This window comes from Mastigoproctus giganteus, chromosome 4 (assembly GCF_048544385.1).
Source record: "Mastigoproctus giganteus isolate SK-2022 chromosome 4, ASM4854438v1, whole genome shotgun sequence".
In the NCBI taxonomy this organism is placed as follows: Eukaryota; Metazoa; Arthropoda; class Arachnida; order Uropygi; family Thelyphonidae; genus Mastigoproctus; species Mastigoproctus giganteus.
In genome coordinates, this window is record NC_143578.1 from 108,111,083 (window position 1) to 108,130,093 (window position 19,011).

A 19,011-nucleotide genomic window follows, 5' to 3' on the forward strand; every position below is an offset into this window, starting at 1 on the left:
GCTAATCAAAATCTTATGTAGTCAAGAAATTGTTTTATTGTTTGTGAAAACGAAAAAAAAAAAAGATATGGGCTTGTCCATTTTTTTATAACTATCTACTTTTATTTTTCTAATAAAATTCTTATGTAGTCAGGAATTTTTTTTATTCTTTCTGAAAATTAAAAAAATATATATGCACGTATGCAGTACATTGCCAGTACAGTGAATAGTCATTGTCGCGCATGCTCAGTCAAGTTGGAAATGTCTGTCCGAATACGATTCACGCCAGGTTGGAGCTGACTATCTACTACGGTATACTTACTTCTCTGTGGAGCTGCCGGTGACTTTGACTTATTGTACTAATAGCAGGACTACCAATTTATCATGTGCTAGTAAAATAATTATGCATTTTTTTGCTGACTGTATTCTTCGGTAGTCTGAGAATTATTATTATTGTAGTAAGGAGTACATGACATGCTTTTTTAGTATATAGTGCTTTCCCATATACGAAGTTAATTATTTCTAATTTATTGCAATGGCACCACTCTCAAGATTAGAAATAAACTTCTGTCGGTTATTGGCACAGTGTGAATTAATGGTATCGGGGAAGCAGTCTAAAAGTTGGAGGTTTGAAAAGGTAATGCATTATTATATAGTAGCAGCATATTGTAACGTAGAAGTGAGGTTTTCGCCAGTTTTTCTGAATTGCAAGAAACCTACTTTTTTATTTTAATATTTAACAGCGAGATAATAAAAAAATAGAAACGAATAGAGGCAACAATACATCAGTTACTCCAAGTTGAAAGGAGGAAATTGTGTGTTTTTATTCTCAACCAGTACTCAGTATAGTGACTTTTTTGTGAACCCAAAACTTAACGAAATTATTCAGTGTCTTCACAGTTTCGAGTGGGCATTATTCGTGGTTACCACCTTTTCTGGCATCATTACCGAACACTTCGCCCCCGAGGCTAATTTATTTATTTTTTTTTTAGTGACGCCGTTTTTTTAGTGAAAGAAAAGTAATATAGTAGTGGTAATCGTAGCATGTGATACAAGGAAGCAAGCATATGAGCTTATGCAGCATAAGCCAAAAAAAAAAAAAAAAAAAAAAAGAAAATTCACACAACCATTCCCCCTAAATGTTTGTCCAGTTCCTGCTTAAATTTATTTAACCTATCAACTTCCACAATGACAGATGGAAGTTTTTTCCAGTAATTAAGCCACCCGCTGGCTAAAGGCAAATTTCCACACATCTATTCTACAGCTGTCTTTCCTCAATTTGAATTTTTGCCCCCTTAGGTTTGTAATCTGAACAAGTGGAAGAATCCCATCAGAATTCAGTGTGCTCAACCCATTCAAGGCCTTATACACCTCAATCGGGTCACCTTGCAGGTGTCTAGTCTCCAGCTGCTGCAATTTTCAGAACCTTAGTCTCTCTTGGTAAGAGGAGCCCTTCATTCTCCTCACCAATCTTGTTACCCTTCTCTGTACACACTCAAGCAAATCTACATCCTTCCTAAAATGAGGCCTCCAGACCTGTATGCAGTACTCAAGGCATGGCCTGACGATTGCCTTATACAGAGGGACAATCACCTCCTTTTCCCTGCTAGCAAAATTTCTGTATATCATTGACAACACCCCATGACCTGCCCTGGCAGCGTGTCTGCATTGTTCAGAAAACTTCATATCTGACTGCACAATTACCCCTAGGGCTTTTTCATTTTCTACCACCATAAGTGTAGTACCACACAGTTGGTATGTTTCTCTGAGCCTATATGCAGTACTTTGCATTTTTCAATGTTAAAAATTCAGTTGCCACTTCTCAGCGAATCTGCCCAAATTTTCTAGATCCTATTGCAGTAGCACACTGCCATTACTGTCATTAACAATCCTGCCAACCTTTGTATCATCTGCAAACTTTGACACTAAGCCTGATATACCTTCATCAGTATCATTGATAGATATACAAAACAACAGTGGACCCAACACCGAACCCTGTGGGACTCCACTAATAACATTAATTCCCAAAGAGCAACGCCCATTGATTACCACCCTCTGTCTTCTCCCACTCAACCATTCTTTTATCCATTGTAGCAACTTACCCTTAATACCATTCTGCTCTAATTTGTACAGTAGTCTTCCATTCTTTCTTTCAAGCAAAAGAAACCACTTCCGCCGAGTTGTACCCATAATCTGGAACAGTGTTTCTCAACCTGTGTGCTGCTAGTATGCTTCAAGAATGCCACAGAAAATACAAATTTAAAAAAAAAATTAATAAATCTAAGTTTATAATGAAAATTAATTCAAATAAAAAATTCGTTTATTTTTTCTGTGCCTTCTGTGACGGTCAATGTGATGTCACATTTTGATTCCTAGTACTAGCTAGATCTGTTCACCTGTACTATACAAATAGTAAGTGTATTGTTAAATATATCCAACAGAATAACTTCCCATTTGTGAATATATGAGTATAGTAGTGATCGTAGTGTGTTGCAAAATATTGGCGTCTTTAAAAGTGTTCCGCAGCAACGAAAAGGTTGAGAAACACCGATCTGGAGTATAACTGCATACCTGAATTTGTTAAGGGGTGGTTTTGTCTAACTAATCTGATAGGTTACTCTGATGCATGACCAAGGAACTGGATGCAAAAAATAATTTTAACATCATGTACTTGGATTTCACAATGTTTTTGATACTGTTGAACATAAATGATAAAGGGATGGTTAAATGTAAGAAGACAATAATTATCAGTGGGCACTATTTGTGGACTAATATTATTAGCGGAGTTCCCCAGGGTTCAGTGCTGGGCCTATTGTTGTTTTCAATATTTATCAATGATATAAAGTATATCAGGCATAATGTCTAAGTTTGCAGATGATACAGAAGTTGGCAGGGTGGTTAACGACAGTCATCAGGGCGAGCTACTGCAACAAGATCTAGGAAAATTGCATTTTTTGGCTTAAAAATGGCAGTCAAAATGTAAAGTTGACAAATGCAAGATACTGCATATGGGTAGCAGTAACCTCAGAGTAACTTATGAACTGTGTGGTAGTACACTCAAGGTAATAGAGAATGAAAAAGATCTGAGGGTAATTGTGCAATCAGATAAGAATTTCCCTGAGCAGTGCAGATGTGCTACCAGGACAGCTCATTTTGTCATTGATGTACAGAAACTTTGCTAGCAGGGATTAGGAGGTGATTATCCTTTTGTATAAGGTCATGGCTATGCCAAATCTTGAGTACTGCATACAGGTTTGGAGGCCTCACTTTTGGAAAGATGTAGATCTGGTGGAACGGGTGCAGAGAAGGGCTACTAATTTTAGTGAACAAAAGGGTGCTCTTACCTAGAAAGGCTTCAGTTCTGCAAATTGCAGCATCCCGAGACTAGCACGTGCAAGGAAATCTGATAGAGGTGGTTTAACCCCTGAATGGATCGAGTAAGCTGAACGTTAATGGCATTCTTCCCCCTGCTGAGACGACATGTGAGGGGGCATAAATTCAAGTTGAAGAAATGTTGCAGAATAATGTGCAGAAGTTTGCCTTCAGCCAGTGTATGGACTAGACAAATTCTTGGAGGGTACAGATGGGTGAACCATATTAGTTGTTTTTTTTTTTGCTGATGCTATATAATCTTGCTTTCTTGCATCATTTGCCATTAATATTATTATTTTCAGCCATTCAAATTCTACAGATTCATAAAAATTAAGTGATTCTACATTATTTGCAAAGATGAAACCTCATTGTAAATTTGAATTGTTAAAGATTTTGAGGTGAATCTACCAGTATTGTTAATTATATGGCAGTTACAGTTTGCAGCATCTAGGTTAGGGACTGACTTTTTCAGTTGTACAAATGCAGAATAGTATTTTTTTCTATAATATACAGTGGAATTGTTAGTAGAATATGAAGACATATTAGAGTTTTAAATTATATTTTTCTAAAATTTAGGTAAATTTTCGATAATTTGCAAGAGTTGTTTCACTTGAGTCTTCATAAAATTCTAGTATGTGGTTATGTTCTCTTAAACTAGGCTTAAAATGAATTGAGTGGAAATAAATTTCTGTTACCTTTATTTCAAGTGTCAGTTGCAATTGAAAAGTAACCTGATCCAAGTTCTTCAAACAAAACATTCACAGAAAAAGGATCAAATACATTTTGACAAATGGTAACAGCTCTAATTCTTCATGACCTTTTTTTTTTCCTTTTTTTTTTTGTGTTTTCCAATCAGCAGAAAACTTTTCATGCTCCTTTCATTCCACAGACCATTGCTAAATAAGAATGAAGATGCTGATTTCTGTGGTAAACATTTGTTATTTCTGCCAATATGTAATTTTTTTCATCAGTTTTACAAGATGAAAAATGACTTTAATAGGTGTGTTTTGTTTTGTGATGCATTCTGCCTGTGAGTGGCAGAATCTAATGTTTTTTGACTGCTTTCAAGACATCCCACTTGATTGTGAAAGTGGGATGTCAGTAGACCATTTTGCCTGGTTAGGTTGAGTTTGACATCTTCTTTCTGTCACTCAATGTTTTTCCCATTCTTTGTTATAGCTGCATAATCTCCTTTGGCTGAATTTGTTGCCGTTTTCTCTCATTTTTAGAAAGGGTTAGAATAAAACTTATGAATAATTCATATTTAAAAAAAATAAAATTAATATAATATTTATTTTTACTTTGAGTTGGTTATATTTTTATAATTGACTTGCAGGTAACAATAAGTTTCTCACGACGAATTGATAGTGACATATATAAATAGTTGTTACTTGTTAATATTATGATAGGAAAGTGAGTGCACCTTCATTCATGAGTCTTGACTGTGGAGGATTACAACCAGAACAGTGGGCTGACAAATGTCCAAGAATTCCTTTCTTTGTGGGTAATGGATCTGTTCATTCTTGCTTTGAAATGTTAAAGGATAAGAACCCAGTGCCTTTGATAGGAACAGATAAAAATGTGAGAGAGAATAAAAAAAATTTAAAAGATTTATGAGGCCTCGGATTTCATATTGCTAATCAATTTTAATAGTTGATTCCATTAATAATTGAAATGCAAACAATCTTTATTCCATGACAATTGGTAAAAAAAAAAAAATATACCTTCAATTTCATAAATTTTACTGAACATTATCAAACTATCTGGATGAAAGCCGAACAGGTGGCACTCTGTTCTTTCTTGGGTTCTTTGTGGCCCTTGGGCACAGTTTGAGAAAAAACATATAAACTATGTATTTGCATTCAAAATGTTGTTTTGACCTTATTTTGATATCAAATGTACGATGGTTTCTTTAGGATGAGCTGGATTTTGGCCCTTTATAAATAAGAAAAGAATAGTGGAGATGGAATGGCAGAATTGACATCCCTGGCTGCCCAGCACTGGGCCACAGAATTACCATCCTGCCTAGAAATAACAATCTGAGAGGGAATCACCCTGCCACACGAGGGGAATCCCTTTATGGCCTCTTTGTACATGTAGGGCTCTTGCAGTAGAAGTATCTGGATTTTCTTTTCAAACAGAATTGCCCAATTTGATTCTACACAGATAGTGAGCTTTGGCAATTGAGTTGTATGTAACTTAGCTGTGTTATACTTCTATATAGATTGTTATTATCCATAGTTGGTTTTGGGCTTGACAGTTTCTCTTACTTCTATGTATTCTGGGCACTTTGTCTCTGTATGAATGTCATGATTTTGTTTTCTTGTTTTGCAGTTAGGGCATTGTGTAGTTTGGCTTTTATTAGGACATTTAGAATACCTGTGGCCAGTGCCAGCACAGTGGCCATATCCCAGGCATTTAAAACACCTGGAGGTCACTATAAAATCTTTAATTTTGTGAGCTGTCCATTGCATGTATATTGTGTTATCTTGATTAATAGAGGTTTGTCTAATCTCACCAGTGACTTCCAACATCCAGTTTGGGGAATCTCTTTCTTTGAGTTTGGAGGAAAATCTAAATTTTATGGATTTTGTTGACATTTTCCCTTGTAAAGTCAAGATCCTGCAAGTTTTTTAGGAAAATGGCATCAAGAATTTTCTCTTTGGTTAATTCTTTTGGTACATTGTACAGTATCATGGTATGGCCAGGCATTTGAATGGAGGTGTGCCTCCATTTAAATGAAGCTCTTCAAGTTTTTTTACATTCCTTGAATGTATGCAAGCCATTGGAGGATGCCCTCTCAGTTATCACTCTTTTGTCTTTCATATGCCTCTCTTATGTCTCTTTTGTCTTTCTTTTTTATCTTTCTTATGTGGACATTTTTCATGTCATCCTTGAGGTTTACAATGATACTGTTTTTGAGCTTTTCACTTGTCTTGACAGTCTACTGTTCAGTAACCTAGATGATAAGCACATCTAGGTTACTGAACCTAGATGTGCTCATCATCTAGGTTATGGTGCTGCTGAGTCTTTCTTGGTGGTTTTATTTGGTGCTTATATATATACACCAAACACTGATTCTGGATGCAGAATCAGTGTTTGGTATATATCTAGCTGTGACTTGGCAAAGCTTCCATGGCCAGCTAGAGGTTGGCAAGCCTGAGCTCTCTCCTTTTTTTCAAGTTTTGCCTTTAAAGACGCATTCTGAATTTGTAGATTATGAATTATATTTTCCATGTCAGTCCATACGGCATCAATATCTAGTACCATTTTTTTAGTGACACACTCTTCTCCTCTTTGAGGATGTCTTTAAGCACTTAATCTTGAAGTGATTAATTTGCTGGTTCTTCAGGGGAGTAGCTGTTCCTAGTGGGAACTAGATTTAGTAGGTGTCGTGTTACTCTGTAGTTTCTGAGAGAGAAAGTGAGAGTGTGATTGTTCATCAGGCTCTGCAATTCGGACTTCCTCCTTAGGAGTCCTAATAGGATGAGCTCGGAGGCCATAGGGTGTATCCTTGGAGGTTTGGTGGATGCCATGTAAAAGTTTATATTGGATGAGTTTATATTAAGTGTATGGGGGCTAGTAAAGTTCTGTGCTCCCAATTGATGTGTGTTTAGTGGGCCAAATAGTTCTTTAGCACGAGTTTTTATAACATATGTAGTATAGAAGCAAAGCCCTCTGATGATAAAAGTTGGGTATAGTTTAATTTAGTTTTAGTTTGAGTTTAATGAAGGAGAAGTAGTCTGCAGTGCTGAGAAGAGGGAGGGGGCAGAGAAAAGGGCAGGAATACACACACAAAGGACAATTTTTTTTTAATACATAAGCACTCACACATGCTGATAAATATCATACCAATATAAATCCATATATACAACAAAACACAAACATCCATATGGACTTTCATATCTACCCACCTACACGAGGACAAATCATATGCATGAGATCACATACGAGGAACCGACACACTCAAAAGCACATATGTATATATATAACTACATTTACATGATTGCACATATTTGGTGGGGGGGGGGTTACTTCTTATTTATGAATGAAAGTGCCATGTGGTTATTTTACTTGTCTGAAGAAAAACGTCAAAGATCAAAGCAATCGTCTCACTTGATTTGAGTCATGATTAATTAGTTTGTGTTATTCAACATGAAATCTCTCTCTCTCTCTCTGTCTGTCTGTCTGAATTCATAACAGTTGACAGTTTAATATGAAAAATGCTGGTTTATGTAATTCCTTGCCATATCCAAATCCCTTTGGCCTGTTAAGGTCAGATCAGTTCATTAGATTAATCAGATAATTTTCTGAGTTGTGCTCAATTAATAGCTATTGAATTTGTTTCTAATTATTTCATCAAAAAACAATTAAGTAATTATAATTATATTTATTCACTGCTTATTTGTTCAGTATGTAGTGGCATTAGAAGAGAAGCTTATAGAATTGAAAAAAATGAACACATGGTAAGTAAAACATTTATTTTTTTATGTAAAAATATCAATATCCTTATTTTAAAAAAATTATGGTATGAATGTTCTGTTAGATCACTAACCTTGATATGCATTTGTAAATGCATAAAAATTTAAATTTTCACTGCTTTGCAAATGACACAATATGCAAATAAAATTAATGGAAAAGTGCGTCTGAATTCCAGAATTTTATGTGATGTAGCACTGAGTCCATATAGCTGATTTTCTATTGCGAAAGTATCACTTATTCTGAGTGTGTTCATTAATTTTTGTTAAGAGGCGGGTTAGACAGATTGCATAATGGTCAGTGCTGTACCTTCAAATTCATGTTTCCACAAAAAAATGTACAACCTATCGTTACTTCTTTGTTATTTACCGCTATAAATGGTTATAATGACAATACAAACTCCTTGCGCTAATAGGTGGTGACTAGAGTATAAATAGAATTTTCCCCTTATACAGGGTGTTTCAAAAGCGATGGTCAATAATTTAAAGGCGAACTGTACAGACTACAATATGCAAAAAAAGCCTAGTAAACATAACTTTCATGATTCACTAGGCTAGTGAATCAATTTTCGAGATATTGCACATTTCTAGTTGAGATCCACCACTGACAAGGTGAACTGTACAGAGTTGGGATCCACCGCTGACTTATTTGTTTAGGTTAGGTTATGCTTATTCTCTCCATTTCCCTTCTCTCAGTGCTCTGAGACATAGCAGGCGTATTAGTACTTGTCAAAGGATAGTCAACGTGGAAAGAGGTTACAGCAATGAAGAGTATGCAGACATGCACTTCATGTATGGTAAAGCCAATGGCAGTGCACTCAAGGCTGCATGTTTGTACCAAGAAGCATTTCCCTGCTGAAGGCTGCCCAACAGGTGCACATTCATCAGGATACATCAATGCCTTAGAGAACATGGGCGCTTCGCACATGGAGTACGAGCAGGTAGGCCCAGAAGCATTACACCTGATGTTGAGGAAAGGGTGTTAGAAAGAACATCCTGTAACATGTAACATCTGTAAAATCCTGTGATGTTGAAACCAAAAATTAAATATGTATTATCTTATGGTTAATAAAACCACCCTTAGCAAAGGATTCACAGCTTTTTGCTAAACTAGTGCTCCCATAGTCAGTGGCAGATCTTAACAGAAAATGTGCATTATCTTGAATAACGGTTCATTTGTGGCACGACGTTCACTGGTACTTTTTTGCTTATTTTAGTTTGTACTTTTCATCTTCAAATTATTGACCATCATTCTTGAAACACCCTGTATATCAGTCTGAGACCATTGTAATCACCCTTAAGAAAGCTAAGCCCCTTCCCTTTACCTTTGACAGTAATTATATCTTTAGGTAAATTTCACATCAGCACACTGTGATCACTGTCACCTAGAGGGTCTTTTACCTGCAAGTTCTTACCATGTGAAGAATTGCTGCTGATAATCAGATCAGAAGTATTGCTTCCTCTTGTGGGCGCTTCCGTAGCCAGGTGGGCAGGAGCAGCAGTGCGCAGCACACGCTTCTTGATTAGACTCGGGATTCGAGCCTGTAACCACCAAATATGGAGGATGCGGAAAGGTCAGGGAATGACAACCGCATATCCCCGGAATATGGCCTTAGTTGCTAATGCTCCTAAAAACCAAATAACAACAGCTTCTTCTTGTTCCTCTTATAAAATGCTGCTGTAGAAAGCAGTCATCCAATAAATCCACAAAAGTTTTTGCTTGTTTGTGAATGATTGTTTTGTCAATCAATTGAGCCCTGGAGAGATTGCGCAAGGCTCATCATGGGGTATAATTTTTCTCACTGTGGCCTGTTCTTGTTAAAAGGAGAGACTGCATCTACAAGAATGGGATACACTTAAATAGAAAGGTTGAAAGAATATTAGCTAATGCTATCAAGGCAGTGTTAGGTGGGTTAGAAAGGTGAAAGTGATTCTTGAACTGCTTCTTTTGGAACATGCAGCATGCTTGTTCCACAATTCCAGCAAGATTCCAAGCCCTGCTGTTGGTCATCATTAAACAAGCAAATACACTGACTGTGTTCAGGTAACTTAGAGTAAGAATGGGTGAGGATATACTTGCATGTACACAAATGCTAGGGGCATATTAAATATATTTAATGAATTTGAAGTACCGATCAAGTTATAAAATACAGACATTGTAGTGATATCAGAGACATGGTGCTACTTGGTCATAAGGAATGCAAAATTTGAATATGGTCAGTACAGAAATGACAGACAGAAAGGAGGGGTTTGAGGATAATGCTCTTATTTAAGAAGCATATTAAACCAATGGATGCATCCAGTCGACATGGTGGCTTGTGCAATGTTTGGTCAGTTTGGTGTAACATAATCACAAAAAAAAAAAAAAAAAACGAGAGTAGAAGTGTGTTATAGCCCTAACAATGATGATGAATATAACAAAGAATTAGTTTGAGCCAGTAAATAAGAATGCCTTATAATGGGGGATTTTAAATTTTGAGATATTGATTGGAACTTGTGGGTTGGTCACTCATATGCTAGTAAGGCTTTTATGGATTTATTAGATGAGTGTTTTCTACAGCAGCATTTTATTGAAGCAACACGAGGAAGCAATACTCTTGATATGATTATCAGCAGCGATTCTTCATGCATTAAGAACTGCAGGTAAGAGACCCTCTAGGTGGCATTGATCACAATGTGCTGATGTGAAATTTATTTAAAGACAACTACTGTCAAGGGTAAAGGGAAGGGCTTTTGCTTTCTTAAGGATGATTACAGTGGTCTTAGCCAGTTTAAATTCCACATAGTGAGATCATATAATGATGTTACCAACAGCAAATTCTAAATGGGTAGCATTTAGGGAAATAATTATAGATGCTATTAGACTTTTCATACCCAGCTAAGAAATACCGTTTCAAGCTTAGACCTAGTGGATGTCAAAATGAACTGATGATGCTTGTGGCAGACAAGAAAAATGCATGGGATGCATATAAATTATCAGGCGATACAGAAGCCCATGGTAGATATAAACTAGTCCTTAATCAAATCACAAAGGAGGTTAGGCAAGCTAAGGCAGATTACAAGAAGTCTGGCAGTGAATGCCATAAGCAGCAAAGACTTCTTTACTTATATTAACAGTAAAAGGGAGGGTTGAATCACATTTATCCACTTGACAATGATGGTTTAACTGTTGGTGATCTTGCTGAAATTGCTGACAAACTGAATAGGTATGTTGCATCTACAGTCACATGTGATTTTTATCAAGGGGAATGACAGAAGATTCATTAGAATCTAACAGGGAGACAAATGATTTTTTTTGATAGGGTGAATGGGATTTATCCAATTATATTAAGGGAGGCAGAAAAGTAAGCAAACCCTTAGCCATAATTATGAGAGCATCTTTGAAATTAGGAGAGGTGCCTATGGACTGTAGATATGCAAAAGTATCCCCAGTTCGCTAAGGAGAATCAAAGAGTGACATGAGTAATTACAGACCTCAGCTTAACTTCTGTTAAAGGGAAAATAATGGAGTCTTTGGTTAAAGAAGTAATGCAGGACCATCTAGACATGAAAGCTTTTGATACTGTTGCACATAAGACTGCTGTTGAAATTGGAGCAGTGACATTAAGGGAAATTCTGGATAAAGGGATGTTTGAGTGCGAGAAGACAGAGTGGTTATTAATGGACACTATTCTTCATGGATTAATGTTATTAGTGGAGTCCCCCACACTTCAGTGTTGTTTTTTGTATTTATTAATGATATTGATGATGGTAGAAAGGTTAAAAAGGTAAACTGTAGCCATTATGAAACCATTGCAGGATGGAAGCCTTCTCAGCAAAATCCATATTGGGAGAAATGGACCATAATCTATCACGCTAGTCTGGTGTGGGTTGCCACATCGACTGTATTTAGCAGTCAGTGGCTTGAACTCTGGTCTATTCAAAGAGCATGTGCTACTGCACTCCCACTACTGACCACTCGGCTATGCTATGGAGGCCTCCTTGATGATGGTATATCAGGCTTATTGTATAAATTTACAGAAGATACAAAGGTCGAATGATGGTAATCAGGGTAAGCTACTGCAATAAGAACTAAACATCTAGCTGATGGGCTGAAATATGGCAGTTGAAGTGTAACATTGTTAAATGCAAGATACTGCATATGGATAGCAGTAATCCGAGATTAATGTAACAGCTGTGTGGTATTACATTCAGGGCAGTGGGAATTGGAAAAGCCCTGTGGTAGTTATGCAGCGAATGATGTTCTCTGAGCAATGTAGACAGGCTACCAGAACAGCTCATTAAGTTTGTGTTGCAGGGACAAGAAAGTGATTATTTTATTGTATAAGGCAATGGTTTGGCCACATCTTCAGTACTTCATGCAGGTCTGGAAGGCTCATTTTAGGAAGGATGTAAATCTCTGGGAGTACAGAGAAGGATAATGAGATTGGGGAAGGGAATGAAAGGGCGATTTTACCAAGATTGGGTTCAGTTCTGCAAATTGCAGCGTATTGATACTAGGGACTTGCAAGGTGTCTAATTGAGTTTTTTAAGGCTTTGAATGGATTGAGCAATATCGGTGCTGATGGCACTTTTCCTCTTGCTCAGACAACACGCGAGGGGGGGGAATTCAAATTGAGGTAGGGTGGTTGCAGGATAGATATGAGGAGGTTTGGCTTCAGCCAGCAGGTGGTTGACTGTTGAACAAACTTTTATCTGGTGTTGTGGAGGTGGGCATTTTGAATAAATTCAAAGAACAACTATACAAATTATTGCAGGATGGGACAAGTGGTGCAGGAGGTTTTTTCCCATTTTTTTGGCTTGATGCTTTATACACTTTCTTACTTGCATCATCATCATGATCAGCAATTTTCAATCCATTGCAGGATGAAGGCATCTCCAGGCAACTTTCCAGTTCCTTCTGTTTTGTGCAATGGACATCCATTTACTACTCACAAACTCATGAAATGGACCATAATCTATCAAGCTAGTCTGGTGTGTCTCTGTCCATCTCTGTTATTGTCTTCCTGGTTTTCGTCTAGCTCCTCTTGGGTACCATTCTGTTATTTTCTTAGTCCATCTGTCATCATGTCTTTGAGCTATGTGTCCTGTCCAAGACCATTTTAGTTCTTTAGTTTTGATAAGAATGTACTTTACTTGAGTTTGCTGCCAAATCCATGTGTTTTTCTTCTTATCTAGCAGTCTGATTCCCAATATAATTTGTTCCATTTTTTTCTGTGTAGTTCTCAGCTTCTCTTCCATTCTTTTGGTGACTGCCTAAGTTTCACTTCCATAAGTCATGGTGGTAAGTATATATTGGTTAATTATTTTACTTTTCAGACAAATTGGACTATTGCTCCTCATTATGTGACTATATTTCCTGAATGTTATCCATACAAAATGTATTCTTCTCTCGACTTCAGCGATTTATCATTCTTACAGCCAATGACTTGTCCTAGATAAGCATAAAGACCACCTTTTCAATTACTGCTCCTTTCAATCATTATATCCCTTTCTGTGGCATACTTTTTCATCATTATTTTTGTTTTAGCCATATTCATCTTTAGTTCAAAATTCTTACTAACTCTGCATAACTCATTAAGATTTTCCTCTAATTCTTTGGGATCATGGCTTATGTCCACAATGTCATCTGCAAATCGTAAATGGTTTAAGTACTCTCCATTCACATTGACTCCTTTCTGTGACCAGTCTAATCTTCTGAAAGCTTCCCTCAAAGGCAGCAGTAAACAACTTCAGAGATATTGTCTCCTTGTCGAACTCCTTTCTCAATTTTAAATTTGATACTGTCTTTGTCTAGTCTAGTCTAATAAAGGAGGTAGCGTTCTCATATATTTACTTCAAAATCATAATATATGGGGTATCTATGCCTTGTCTTTCCAGTGCCCGAAACATTGCCTTATGCTGTGGCGAGTCAAATGCCTTTTCGTAATCCACAAATGCCAGACATAATGGTGTTTTATATTCATTTGCTTTCCCTTAGCTGTGAAATTATGTGAAGGTGATCCATAGTTGAGAATCCTGTCCTAAAGCGAGCTTGCTCTTTCGGCTGATTCTCATCAAGTATTCTTTCTAATCTGTTAGTAATGACCCTTGTGAACAACTTGTAGATGTGGGATAGCAAGCTAATTGGTCTATGATTTCCAATTTCTGATTTATCTCCTTTCATATTCAGCAAAACTATGTTTGCATTATTCCACTGCTTAGGCATCACACCTTTTCTTATGCTGTTTGTGAAGAGTCTTGCCAGTTTTTGTGTTGTTTCTTCCTTTCAATTTTAACAACTCTACAATAATTTCATCTTCCCCCGGGGCTTTCTAATTCTTCATTTTCTTCAACACATGTTCTACCTCATCAGGAAGGATATCAGGTAAGTCGTATGTGTTACTAATTTGTGATCCATCTTTCCCACTGCTGGCATCATTCCCTCACTCCTTGTATAATTCTCTATAGTAGTCTTCTGCTTTTGAATTATGCCTTCTCTGCTATTTATAAGTACACCATCGCTATTCTTCAGTTTCAGTATCATTTGTCTTTCTGTATTACTGCTCATGGCTGCTGATTTAAGTCCTTTGTTTTCCCTTAATGCTTGTTCTACTTTTCTTGTGTTAAATCTTTGTATGTCCTCTCTGAGTCTCTAATTGCTTTGCAAAACTCAGTATACTCAATTTTCTCCTTGTCAGTATTTATCTTGTTCATCATTTGTTGCTTTCTGTTCATCATGACAAGAATTTCGTGACTAATTTTTTCTTCTTTTTTTTTTTACTTATAGGTTTCTTGGGCTTTATCACTTTCAGAAAGTTGTAATATTCCTCGTTGATATCTTGGTTCTGAGCAGTCTGCAGAAGCTCAAACTTGTTCTTAAGTTCCAGTACATACTGCTTTTTCTCCTCTTCTGTTATCCCAAAGACCTTTGTATTATTTACTCGAGTCAGTTTTTTCCTTTCTTTTCTTACATCTGTATCAAGTGTGCATCTTCCCATTCTGTGATCATTTCCAACATTTACCTTGTTCAGGATGGTAATATCATTCACGATATATCTTCTGTTAGTGAGGATGATGTTGATTTCATTAGTTGTTAATCCATTTGGGCTCTTCCTTGTCCACTTTCTGTTCACCCCTTTCTTGAAAAAGTGTTCATTACTGACATTCCTCGAGATTCTTCAAATTCCACTTACATCATATGCCCTAATAATAATAAAGTGCAAGATGTGTGGCATGTGGAACAAGTAATGATCATCCTGTCAACCACTGGCATGGTAAACACGTAGGATCGTAAGAGTTTCTCAACCAATATTAACAATAATAATAATAACTGGACAAAACCAACCACTCCATCCACTTGGTACCAGTATTTCACAAGGTGGAAAAAAATCCTGTAAAGGAGAAAGGTTTTTATAATATTTTATAATTACAATTATAAAGGTTTTTATAATTACCCACAAGTTTCCATCAATATCTGAAAATTTAAAATACCCATTATAGGACATTCTGGTTTACTTGCTCAGTCTGTTTCTCTGTATAGTTGTTTGTTATACTTATCACAATCGTTAGTCCTATAACACACTCCTACTCTCATTTTTGTTTTCCCATTGTTTGTCACATCAAACTGACTCAACATTGTGCTGGCCACCCATGTTGACCGGATGCACTGCCTTATGTTTAATATGCTTTTTAAGCGAGAGTGGAAGTCAATGCATAAAGAAAGGAGAAAATCTCAGTAAGTGAAGAAAGGGCTGAGTGCAGAAGAAAGGAGTCTGAAGGAGGAATTTTTGGAATGCAGAGGAATTATGTACATATGATTGCAAAAAAGGAATATGAGGCCTATAGAACTTGCTTAAAATGGCTGGTAATGACCATTGGGGACTAGTTTACAGGACACCAGCAGGAAAGATAAGAACATCAGCTGAAATAACATATGGGATAATACAGGTTAATGTGGAATATTTTTCTCTGGAGGAATCTGTGTGATTCTAGGTCCATTGATTGATTAATACCCCATACACTTATGACTCATTAGAACATAAGCAGATGATATTGTTAAATGGGGACTACCTTAATAGCATGGAGAGTCACCGTTTAGCTTAGATGAGTTGGATCAAGCAGTGTGCAAAATCAGGAATAACAGGTGGCCAGGAATGGATTTACTAGAGGGAGAAGTTATTAAAAGGTTTATCATTTGTATCCAAATTTACTACTAACGATGTTTAACATTTGTCTAAGGGACTGATGTTTCCCACACCCCTGGAAGGATACAATGCTGAAAGTTTTGTTAAAATCATCCTTAAACCTAAAAAATTATCCTACTTCATATCTGCCAATTGCACTGCTTCTGGGTTTGGGGAAAGTATATGAATGATTACTGGCAAGGAGAATAACAGAATATATGAGACAGAATATGCCAGTATCTGGAAAACAGTATGGTTTTGCCTGTGGATATGGAACAGAAGATGCAGCTCATACTGTTCTTGGCCGGGTAAAACAAGAAAGCATGTGTTGGGTATCTCTGTAGATTTTTCTGGCACTTTTGACAATATAGATTGGAACAATATGTTAATGATGTTAAGATTGGCAAAATATTCATCTACGATTTATTGTATAATTGAGGACTACTTTAGGGAAAGAACTATAAAAGTACGATTAGGCATAGATAGCATAGTGTGTAAGGTTGTTAAAGGATATCCACACAGATCGGTGTTCAGATCTTGATGTGGAACCTGATGTGGTATTAGAAGATTGACTGCATCATGATATACCTAGTGTAACAATGATTGCCTGTGCAGATGACTTTGTTATCTTGGTGGAAGGGAAGGTCCAGAGGGGAAATTGAGAGAAGATACAAATTCTGATGTAAGGTGTGGATTATTGGTGTTAACATCTTGGGCTCACTGTGTCCAGTTCAAAGAGTAATATAGCAATGAACTTAGCAAAAACTAGGCACCAATAGTTAAATTAAATGGTATAAGTTTGCGAGTAGTACAGCAACTCTGCTACTGGCAAGTATCTAGATGTACTTTTGGACTTCATGCTATCATTCAACAGCTATATTTTGTATGTGGGAGTCAAGACTATAGGAAATTTATAGCAATGATATCAAGTATTGCAAGATCGGAATTGGGGAGGGATACATGGCAAAGCTTTGCATCTTTTATATGATTTCATTTTTGTCCCAATTATTATACAGGATGACTGTAAATGATGTTTCTGATTTTGATATTTTTTTTATTCAGAATTACTTCAAGCTACACTCATGAAATATATACCGGCTGAAAGATCAATTCAATAAGTTTTTTTTTTTTAAATTGGCACTCGACTGCCAGTTTTGCATTCTACCCACTACGCAGCACTACATTTGACAGAATGGCAAAATGGCAGTCCGGCCGGAGAAAGCATTCTGTGTGTTATTATTTCATGCAACAAAATCTGTTGTTATAGTGTTGTTACCTTCCACTTATCGGGATGAGTGAATTGACACAATTTACAAAGCTTGGGTAGTGAAAATCCCCATGAGTTTTTTTAACATGAAGGGGACAGTCTCAAAGTTAACATTTTTTGTGGCAATGTCTCAAGAAAAGCTGTACAGGCCCTTCTTCATCGAACCGACGGTGACTGGGTCATCTACTTGGACATGGTCAATGAATGGTTAATGCCACAGCTGCAAGAGGACATTATAGATGTGATTTATCAACAAGATGGTGCCCCTCCCCATTTTCATAATGAAGTGAAGTCATACCTGTACGACCATCGTCCTCAGTTGGACTGGGTGTGGAGGCCACATGGAATGGCCTCTGAGGTTGGCTGATCTGAAGGCAATGGATTTCTTTTTGTAGGGTTATGTGAAGAACAATGCAACGACACTGCAGGAGCTGAAGTCATGGATCACAGAGGCCTTTGGTAAAATTGATCGTGAAATGAAGCACAGTGTGTCAGGAGATTGAATATTGCTATGATATCGTTTGAGTTACTCATGATGCCCACATTGAATTTACCAATGACTTTATGTACCTTCATAAAACTTATGGAATTGCTTTTTCAGCTGGTATGTGTTTCATGAGTGTAGCTTGAAGTAATTCTGAATAAAAAAAAATATCAAAATCGGAAACATCATTTACGGACACCCGGTATATCATGCTCAGTTTGATTCCAGTGAGTAGTCTGTGAGTGTTGTGCGGAAACTTGGCTCAATGCAGAGGGCAATCCACTAAATATTACTATGGTTTGTAGGATGGTGGCAATGTAGGCACTTCAGGTAATAGGTGGAAAAATGCCATTACATTTTCATCTAATCTTTAGAAGTCTGTTCTACTGTATACATTGGGGTTTTGAACATATTTCAAGGCCTTAGCATTTGATATAGCGAATGCTCCATGGAAGGAGAAAGAAAAGCTTTGGGATCATTGGAATAGATAATGGCAGTGAATTTGGACTGAAAATGTTAAAGGTGCTGTTACTTGAAAATTTTTCCCAAATGTAGGAAACATAGCATATAATAGGACAAAATGGTTTAAACCTAATTTACATTATACATTCTTGCTAACAACAACATGGCTCATTTAACAAAACTCAATCAGTTGGGTATTTCTGATAGCACTACATGTTGTTATGGACTGGAGGAAACATGGGAGCATGTCATGTATTACTGTCAAGAATAAAAGGTAAACTGCAGCCATTATCAACCCATTGCAGGATGGAAGCCTCCTCAACAATTTATGCTGAGGGAAATGGACCATAATCTGCCATGCTAAATACAGCGGATCGGCTGTATTTAGCAGTCGGTGGCTTGAACCCCAGTCTACACAAAGAGCATGTGCTACTGCACTCCTGCTCCTGACCACTCGGCTATGGAAAATACACAGACCTAAAGCAGGATTTGATCTCTGCCGCCACTAGTTTAGCCAGACTTGAGGAAGGCAGTGATAGTTCTCTGATTCTAGTTGAGGCTGATTTCATTGCATTTCAAACTTATGCTAGGTCAGTGTTTCAAATGATTAGTGGGAAGGAATGGTGGGAAGCTTATTCCAAATGAATGAGGACCATGTTGCTGGACAGTAAAGATCATGGTATTCAACAGTTTGTGGATTTGCTCTTGGACCTTGAAACATGTTATGGCTAAACTGCTCCTGTTGGCAGCTTCTTATACCGCACCGTGACTACTGATTTATCGTGTCTGTGTGCTGCATTGTGA

The 19,011-nt window shown here is 37.0% G+C and overlaps 1 protein-coding gene across 2 annotated transcripts in view; it reads left to right on the plus strand.

Annotated features, from left to right (window-relative positions):
* The first annotated feature begins 234 nt into the window (after window positions 1-234).
* The window catches only part of Use1 (Vesicle transport protein Use1), a 128,850-nt gene continuing 110,073 nt past the window's right edge, over window positions 235-19,011 (plus strand). Inside the window, exons 1-2 of one of the 2 annotated variants that reach the window (XM_090371726.1) lie at window positions 235-616; window positions 7,765-7,817. In XM_090371726.1, coding sequence (XP_090227852.1) covers window positions 515-616; window positions 7,765-7,817 — 155 coding nt within the window. In that variant the 5' untranslated portion in view covers window positions 235-514. The remainder of the gene's footprint in view (window positions 617-7,764; window positions 7,818-19,011) is intronic. The other variant, XM_090371727.1, reaches the window with a different exon arrangement.